This window comes from Sardina pilchardus, chromosome 17 (genome assembly GCF_963854185.1).
Source record: "Sardina pilchardus chromosome 17, fSarPil1.1, whole genome shotgun sequence".
NCBI classification, from domain to species: domain Eukaryota; kingdom Metazoa; phylum Chordata; class Actinopteri; order Clupeiformes; family Clupeidae; genus Sardina; species Sardina pilchardus.
The window spans coordinates 11,180,441-11,190,440 of NC_085010.1; the positions used below are offsets into that span (position 1 = coordinate 11,180,441).

At 42.9% G+C, this 10,000-nt stretch overlaps 1 protein-coding gene across 1 annotated transcript in view; it reads right to left on the reverse strand.

Annotated features, from left to right (window-relative positions):
- Positions 1-1,345: 1,345 nt before the first annotated feature.
- Positions 1,346-10,000, reverse strand: part of nrcamb (neuronal cell adhesion molecule b) — a 39,572-nt gene continuing 30,917 nt past the window's right edge. Inside the window, exons 6-9 of the mRNA XM_062517454.1 lie at positions 8,735-8,931; positions 6,123-6,245; positions 5,536-5,706; positions 1,346-1,464 (exon numbers count right to left, since the gene is read on the reverse strand). Of these exons, the coding sequence (XP_062373438.1) occupies positions 1,346-1,464; positions 5,536-5,706; positions 6,123-6,245; positions 8,735-8,931 (610 nt within the window). The remainder of the gene's footprint in view (positions 1,465-5,535; positions 5,707-6,122; positions 6,246-8,734; positions 8,932-10,000) is intronic.

Below are 10,000 nucleotides of genomic sequence, written 5' to 3' on the forward strand. Positions count from 1 at the left end.
TGTTAGAATTTGTATTATGGCAAGAAAAAAAGCAGCTAAGTAAAGAAAAACGAGTGGCCATCATTACTTTAAGAAATGAAGGCCAGTCAGTCCAAAAAATTGGGAAAACTTTGAAAGTGTCCCCAAGTGCAGTCGCAAAAACCATCAAGCGCTACAAAGAAACTGGCCGTCCCAGGAAAGGAAGACCAAGAGTCACCTCTGCTGCGGAGGATAAGTTCATCCGAGTCACCAGCCTCAGAAATCGCGCGTTAACAGCAGCTCAGATTAGAGACCAGGTCAATGCCACACAGTTCTAGCAGCAGACACATCTCTAGAACAACTGTTAAGACGAGACTGCCTGAATCAGGCCTTCATGGTAGAATAGCTGCAAGGAAACCACTGCTAAGGACAGGCAACAAGCAGAAGAGACTTGTTTGGGCTAAAGAACGCAAGGAATGGACATTAGACCAGTGGAAATCTGTGCTTTGGTCTGATGAGTCAAAATCGGAGACCTTTGGTTCCAACCACCGTGTGGACTGCAGAGTGAAGGCAAAAGGGCCAACAAGTGCTAAGCATCTCTAGGAACTCCTTCAAGACTGTTGGAAGACCATTTCAGGTGACTCTTGAAGCTCATCAAGAGAATGCCAAGAGTGTGCGAAGCAGTATTAAAAGCAAAAGGTGGCTACTTTGAAGAACCTAAAATATAAGACATATTTTCAGTTGTTTCACACTTTTTTGTTAAGTATATAATTCCACATGTGTTAATTCATAATTCTAATGCCTTCGGTATGAATCTACAATTTTCATAGTCATATAGTATGAAAATAAAGAAGGGGTGTCCGAATGAGAAGGTGTGTCCAAACTTTTGGCCTGTACTATATATATACACGTGTACTATATAAACCACTAAACCAGGTTACACCTGCTACAGTAAATACATGCTAAATGCTAATGTCTCCAAATCACTTAGAGACCTGCTACAGTCAACACATGCTAAATGCTAAATGCCAATGTTTCCAAAGCACTCACAAACATTCTACAGTAAATAAATGCTACATGCTAATGTCTCCAAAGCACCTGCTACAGTGAATACATGATAAATGCTAATGTCTCTAAAGCACTCACAGACCTGCTACAGTAAATACATGCTAAATGCTGTCTCCAATGCACTCACAGACCTGCTACAGTAAATAAATGGTAAATGGTAAATGTTAAATGCTAATGTCTCCAAAGCACTCACAGACCTGCTACAGTAAATAAATGGTAAATGCTACATGTTAAATGCTAATGTCTCCAATGCACTCAGACCTGCTACAGTAAATAAATGGTAAATGCTAAATGTTAAATGCTAATGTCTCCAAAGCACTCACAGGCCATCTGCAACGCACTCCAGCTGCAGTTTCTCTCCCCTCAGCACCATGGAGGTGCTGTTGGTTCCAGTCGGCAACATGAAGGTGGGCTTCCGCTCACCCACGATACCAGCGTCTGTGGGGCAGGAGGGGGACATACAGTCCAGTTACAGTATGTGGGCACAGACAGGTCAGGGCAGGGTATATGCCACAGGCTGGCACATACAGTAGGCCTACAGGCTCCAGCTTCTTCAGAAGCTAAGGTGTGTGGTTACATGAATCGCTATCATTGTCAACGAAGAATGATCTCACTTATTACAGTTTTAGTTTTAGACAATGCATTGTTAATATTAGTTTTCATTTCACAAACAGGTGCAGGCAGCAGGCTATGGTCTCTATAACATTAGGTAGGAAGTAAATAACTGTAGTATAGTAGGTAAACCAGTAAAAAGTCAAAAATATATTATATTTTTTAGAGTAGTAAAGTACAGTAGGCTTTTTAGTATTCAAAGTTGTTTGTTTAACAAGACACAGAGGGGTGATGAGGGGACATGTGTTTCAGATACCAAGAGTGGGGTTTTAGATTATTTAAACGCACCTAGTGGGAATGATAGACTCCTATTTCTGTCTTAAAATATAACATGTGATTTTTGGAGGCAGAGAGCAAACTTTGGTTGAAAATAAGTACATCTTGGTAAACAGTAAATAAATAAAATCGAATCCACCAGCAATCGATACCAGTTCCTCCCAGCCAATAGCAGCAATCCTCTGTCACCACCATGGATGGACATGTACTTACCTGTTCAGCCAAGCTTTAACGACACAGAGTAAAACACAGCCACAGAAACCCACAGAGCTTCCTGCACAACCTAGTGGCCTACTCTACTTGACTTCCACAATTCCCTGGTTTACACGTAAGCGTACAGGTAAGTATTATGCTGTAGTATCCTAACAGTAGGTCACTACAACTGAGTGTTGTTTTGGAGGCCGTGACTGTGCACAGAAGTGAACCTCTCTTGGTGATGCGGCAGCGGATGCAGCAGAGGAATCCTTCCACTTCCCTCAGTATTAATAGAGAGAGAGAGAGAGAGAGAGAGAGAGAGAGAGAGAGAGAGAGAGAGAGAGAGAGAGAGAGAGAGAGAGAGAGAGAGAGAGAGAACTTGTACTACTATACTGTATGCACTAAGAAATGCTTTGGCCATACAAATTGCATTTTTTTTTGTCATAAGCTCAATTGAATTGAATTGAAATTTGAGAGAGAGACAGAGAGAGCAAGAGAGAGAGAGGTGTGAGAGTGGAAGGATTTGGCCAAGGGGATGAGTGCAAGTAGGAGTGTATATGTGAGGTGTTTTTTGAGTTGATTTGAGTCGGAATACCACAAGGCAACACCGAGCCAGTGACTGAATGCAAATACAACAGCACAAGTGTATTTGATTTAGAGGGGATGTGAATTTGATAGGAGACTTAGAAACATACATTGAAAAAGGACATTTCAAACCCATTGTTAGTCCCATTTCAATGTTATGCTATCGCTGCTGTGGGGTGGAAACCTTGTATCTCCAAATGTGTGTGTTTTTTTATTATTATTTTATTGAATGACACAATGTTGATTTATGTTTTTTACACATTTTTAATAATAATTTACTAAAACGAATACATTTGGAGATACAGTAGGTTTCCACCCGACAGCAGCATTTTCATATTTTTAGATATCTATATTTTTGATTAATTAGAAAAGGTTCAGTAAAAAGTGAATCTGAAGTATCTATTGACGCTTGGTGACTTTTGAGGAATTAAATGAAGATGATGATGGTCTTGGTGAATGAAGTTAGTTTTAAAGTTAGAGAGGTTGGGATTGATGCATTATTGTTTAGAAATCGTTCATATTGATGAGGGTCAGTTAAAATGGAATATTACAAGCAAAAGTGGAAAGGTTTGCACTCAGGAAGCAGACGTAACAAACATATTTTTTGCAACATCCAATTAACACAGCAGCTGATTTTAGGTGCCAATACTATCCACCTCCTTTCCCAATAGAGATGCAAACAATGAGTCCTCATCTAAACTACATCTATAAAGGGTTCTTTATAGATCAGTGGTCCTCACAACAGAGAACGTTTACTTCCTGAGACTGACATTTCCACTTCTGACGTCACAGAGGTAACTATGGCAATGGTGGGGAGAGAAATGAGGGGGTGGGTTCACTTTGGATAGGTGTGCAAGCACTCACCACCAAACAATTGTGTCTCATTGATAAAAGATGCCAACTCTGTCTCATTCATTGCATCCACTGAAATACAATAAAACACAGTAAGCATGCATGGCTAGAAAGGAAAGCAGAACAAGGACCGTCATACCCAAAAGCCCAGGTAATCCGAAGCAAAAACACCAATTTCTCAGCAGATTCCACTGCACATATCAAAAACATAACAATGAAACAAACAACAACAAAAAAACGGGAACAAACGCAAACAGAAAATGAAATTAAAAATCTACGATGGCTACGCTGCTGTACAAAGCAAAAAGGCTGCATGTTTGGTCGAAAATTAGTTATTTTCATTTTCATAACATTCAAGTTGTTATGAAGATTGATAAGTACCAAGAATAAGCTAATGTAAAGTAGTACTAGTAGTACTACCTAGGTTGGACAACAGGATAACGTTAAAGAGGAACTATGCAGGATTGGCGATTTCATCTCTGGTTTCTGTTTAGTTTTTCGTTTTCGCTCGTTTTATGCTTGCATTTTCTCTGCAGAGCTTCCCCGACAGCTTTAGCGTGTATATTTATACATGTATAGGCTGTATTTAAATATATAAATTGCAAGCATGGTTCTCCGTCTCAGACTTCCAGATGTAAACAAGGAGCGATCGTCTCCTGCAGAAAGTTGCATAGGGTGTCTTTAAGGTAATTGTGTAGTTACTGCCTTTTGCTTTGAAGGGCAGCACGGCTCAACATAAAAAGAAACATGATTCATGCTTGAATAAAAAAGCATGGCATTACACCATGCTGACCCCCTCCACAAGGCCTATGAGAGACACTCAGTGCTGGTGCATATGGATTATCAGTGAACACATCTGCTCCATGGGTGGTTGGGTGGAACAGTAGCTGGGAACTGAAGTGAATTTATTATTTTATTATTACGCAATTTTACTTTCTTTCATGATGATAGAAAATATCATTTAAAGATGGTATACAGTAGATGCCACAGGTTATGTACAGTAAATAGAACACCAATATGGATTAAAAACTATATCATGAGGTTGAGGTTTTCATCGGGGTTCATTTGTTCGTCTGTTTGTTATCAAGATAACTTAAAAACGTATGGATGGATTTCGATGCAATCAGGAAAGGTCTGGAATGACCCAAAGAAGAAACGGTGGGAGTGATCCGTATCACCGTCTGGATCCAGGAGGCGGTAATGTTTTCGCTTGGCAGAAGTCTGCGCTCTCTGAGTGCTTTTCTAGTTTACTGTATGTACTGTAAATGTGACCCCCCCTAAGGCATGCATGTGTGACCCTCCATAGGCATGCATGCTCTGCACTACACTTTCGACATTCGACTCCGCACCCTTTCAATTCCAAACCCGTTCACCACCAACACAACGATTACAATTTATTATTAGTTCTAATGATGTCGGCACCCCAAATTAAATGTCCTGTTTGCCAAATATGAAAAAAGAGGGGGGGGGGGGGGGAATCAGTGCTGGTGTGTGTGAGTACAGGTCACAGAAAGTGTCGATGCACTCACTCACGTCGGCACCTGTAAGCAAGGCCCTTTAGTGTGTACGGACATACAGACATCATCCAGCATCAGGGCTGGTACAGTTATCTCACGTGTATTAGCCACATTGTGTATTAGCCGCAGGACAGTGTTTTATGCAAGTCAAAAGAAACAAAACCATATGAATACCATATTAACCGCCCCCGTGTCTTAACCACTTAGCTGAAGAAACGTTGCGAAAAAATCAACGTACGGTATAAGCCAAGGCTAATAGTTGGGAAATAACGATGAGGATGCACAGTATAGTTGAGGGCTGAGGTTGGTGCCACTCACTATTTATCACTCTGATAGTGATGGGCTGCTTCTGCTGTATGGTCTGGGTGTAGGGGAAGCGGGTTGGTGCCACTCACTATTTATCACTCTGACAGTGATGGGCTGCTTCTGCTGTATGGTCTGGGTGTAGGGGAAGCGGGTTGGTGCCACTCACTATTTATCACTCTGACTGTGATGGGCTGCTTCTGCTGTATGGTCTGGGTGTAGGGGAAGCGGGCGTAGCAGACGTAGTCGGTGCGCTGATCCTCCATCAGCACGTTGGAGAAGTACAGGTCCCCATTCAGCACCTGGGATACGCGGCTGTTCTGTGGCAGACGCTGGAAGACTGTTAGGAGAAGTAGAACAACAAAGTCAAAACAAACTACAACACCACCAAGTTGATGATAAAAAAGAACTGGTTCAGATTGAGGATGCATTCAAAATAATAATAGGCTACAACAAAAAAAGATTGTACATGTACATTGTATACAGTACATAGACTAAATCCCTGGATCCTTTTTAGCATCCTTGAATCAGTTATCATTTAAACCGTATTTCATTTAAAGGGGGAAAAAATCTTCATATGACGTGTCGTTGTGGCGTGATTTCCTCTAAACACTTTAAAACCATTTTTTCAGCAGTTTTTCACAATAACAAAAACCCCATTTGCTTTCAAGCTATCGTCACTACTGTTGCTGCTGTTGTTTTGTTGTTGTTGTTGTTGTTGTTTATTTGTGACAAGAACACTGCCGCATGACTCACAGGGGTCCATCCAGAAGATGACGGGAGGGGGCAGCCCTACTGGCGGTCTGCAGTGCAGGATCAGGGAGTCTCCCACCTGCACGAACCTGGGCTCATTTGTCTCCTTTGACCACAAGGGGGACCCTGTGAGACAGCAAAGACACACACACATATATACTTAGCAATGAGAGGAGTCATCATGGGTCTCAGTAAAAGTTTGAGTCATCAAATTGTCATCTATAGTTAAATGTAACAATAGGAAGTACATTATGAATCTACAGCATTATAGTTCAGATGTAGAAATGTGCAAAGCGCAACTAAAGTGCTTGACTATGTGGACAAAAAAAATCCATATGCACACATGCAGACACGCAGGCACGCACGCAGGCATGGATGCTCAAATAGTAACACAAGAGCAGGAGAGAGGGCGACAAACCAATGTCTTATTTTTATTGTATAACGCTAAGGTTAAACCGAGATTAACTGTGAATGTTGCCTCAACGGCTCTGAACAGTGCAAGCGTGCACACAAACCCCATCTGATCTCCTCTTGCTCCTGCGCTGCCACCGGAGAAACACGAGGGAAAGCAGGAGACAGACAACAGTCACTCCAAGCCACAGGATGTGCACCAGTTTTACAATTGAATGTATCTGAGCGTTCGTGATATGGCTTCAGCAGGTAAAGGTGACACAACTGTGTGTTTTTCCTCCTGCCAGGAGTGGCATTTGCATAATTCATATCTGACACCTTTCTGACAACAGTGTATGGGCCAGAAAACTTTACCTGGAATGGTGATGACATCAGCCAGCACTTTATCACCCACTGCAAAAACACAACGCTGAGTTTGCTGATCATACCGCTGATTTATTTAAGACGTGAGTGTTTGTCAACTTCTCACTGGCCAACCCACCCGCCTCAAAGAGACGTCTTTCTAAAGCCATTCACATAATTAATCACACAAGGCTTTTGGCAGCTTCTTGCGGTCCAAAACCATCCTTTAAAACAGCCAAAGGCCCACGTACAGAGTGGCCGAAGACCAACTCATTAAGACTGAAACCTGTACTTTCTTGAACCACTTCCCTAGAGGCAAGCAGCAGCCATAGCAAACCCTGCTCCCAGTCACATCCCAGCTCCATACAGTATGCACAGAGAAGGGACTTCAGTGTCTGGTGGAAACGTTCAAGAGCACCTTGGCTTTGAGGGTGGTAAGCAGAAGCTTTGTTTTGTTTAATGTGAAGCTGGCACAAACTCTTCACATAATGGTCAGCAAATACCTAGACCGACCTTTAGCAACAGGCAATGGCCCTACACAGTCCGACTGTGTATGTGGCAGGTTTTACAGTAATATATAGCCGCAACATCTTTCTTTAATCTTACCCCCACTAAAATGGTAGTTAAGGGTGTCCATTGTTTCACTAGCAAACCATCTTGAACACAATAACCATGAGCCACACTCTCAAAATGCTCTGTAGGAACAGCTTGCTCAAACAATGAGCAAAGAGATTGATCTGCGTGCGGCTGTTCCTTAACTAGATCTTCGTGAGAAAGAGTCAACGTAAAATCTGGCAAAGCAAGCCTAGTTCTTCCTGCAGCTGCCTTAACTTGCAGGGCCTCGGCTCCACCGCAGCATGGCTAGCAGTGTGGGTCACAGCACAAGCAGCAAACACCTGAGGTAACGCTGATGAACAGTCATCAGGTTCATTCCTCAGCAGGGCATACTCCCAATTCAGAGAGGAGCACAACCTTGTGTAAAGGGACCTCAAAAGTACTAAGATCAATACCTCTCACCAACAGATATCCCCCTGGCCTTGAGGAAGAAGAAAATAGCAAAATAGACTCCAAACAAAGGACTCTGATGATCCTGTATCACCCAAGAGTTTTACAGGAAACTTCTCCTCACTGCCACTGAATGAAACAAATCCATCTGAAAGAAATGGAGAGTAATTAGGCTTCAGCTCGTTTAAAACTACAACATCTGAATTACAAGGCGACACGGCTAAAGCCGCAGGTTTCACAAACGAATAACAACGAGCTTTGGCCTTTGACTTCAGCACTGGACAGTTCCCTTTCCAAAGACCTTTCCCTTGGCAATAACTGCATACCGGTAATTGCTCTGCATCAGATGTCGCATCAGATCGGTCTTGACCTATTGGTAGATTATCATTTGGGAAAGAAAGAAACTTCTCTTCGCCCATTTGCTGAATGCAGACGTTTGTAGTTCGTTAGTTGGTATTCATCTACCAACACCGCAGCATCGGCTTCGTTTGCAGCCTGTTTTCCTGCATGTGGACCCCTCCTAGCCTGTAGACTATAAAGAAACGAATCCAACACGAAGCAAAGCCACTATCTCCCACGCGCTGCGCCATAACCAGGCCCTCTTTATACCGAGAGACTGGGACAGGCCTTGTGCGCGCCAGCACATCCCATCAATTAAGCACACAGGAGGACCTAGAAGGCCTAGAAGAGAGACGAGACACGGAAATACAAAACAGGAGATGCATTGCATGATGTAACAGCACGCATCCATGCACGCATGCACGCACGCACGCACGCACGCACGCACGCACGCACGCTCGAGTCGAGCTGATACCGGGCAGTGGAAAGGCCCCATTGGATCAGACGGACGTGCTTACGTGACTGGCGGACGACGATGTTGTTGGACACGGCGACTCCGTGGTCGTTGTGCGCTGTGCACTGGTACGTGCCCTCATAGGCCTCCACCTTCTCTTCGTTGCTGATGTCGATGACCAGCGACCCCGAGTTCGGCTTCATGGTCACCTTGGGGTCTTTGTCCACGTCAAAGTGTGTCCCGTTCCGCGTCCATGAGAAGCTGAGAGAGAGAGAGAGAGAGAGAGAGAGAGAGAGAGAGAGAGAGAGAGAGAGTGAGTGTTACGGTCAGTTTAGCTTCACCTGCAGTAGCAAACCATAACAGATATTACTTGTGTCCTAAATGATATGGACATTGTCAGTATTGACAATTAAATAGTAGTCTATATTGTATTTTGTACATTGACTATATTGTATACTGCCTATATATTGTCTGTAAAACTAGAGTGACACCATCAGACGGAAACAAATTCCTTGTGTGCACTCCCTTGGCCAAAAAGAAATCTGATTCTGATTCTGATTCTGATTCTGATTCTGATTCTGATTCTGATTCTGATTCTGATTCTTGTCATGTCAGCCCACAAGCCTCATTGGATGATTCTCCACATACAACCTCCTCTGAGGAAAGGCTTTTTATGGAGCTACTTCACCTTGACTCTGAGCTCAATTGTAGGCCCATGCTATGCTGTGATAACATGAATGTCAGATTGCTCTGATCTTATTTGGAATTTCACTTCATTATCTTACAATAATAATATCTTATTTTTATATCAACTGTTTTAAATGTGCTACACAAATAAACTGACATTGACGTTCATACCACATCTGTTAACCAAAATATTTTTGTCAGTGGTGGTAGCAACCTCACATCAAGCTCAACTCCATGAGGCCAATCTGACTTATCCTGATTAAACAATGTTCAAAGGAGTCCATACTTGTCCCCCCCCGCCCCCCCCCCCCTTGTACTTGTAGTCTACTTGCGACCGCTTTCCCTAATAAGGTAACTAATTTGCCTACTGGCCTGCAGCACTGTTGCTAGAGTATACTTGAGAAGGGCACTGATAAGATCCTATGCTCTGCAGGGCAGCACAGCAAATCACTCTGGATAAAAAATACCTCTGTTGGGGCCTGAAATGGTCAACCAACAGAGGCTATGGGATGGGTGATGTTCCTTTTCTGAAGACTACTGGGGCCAATGGTCTGGAAAATAAACGTTTTGCCTTTGTACCATTGAGTACGGTATGTGTTGTATTTTATTTTTCTCTTGTCTTGTTTGACTTTTTTGTATGCCA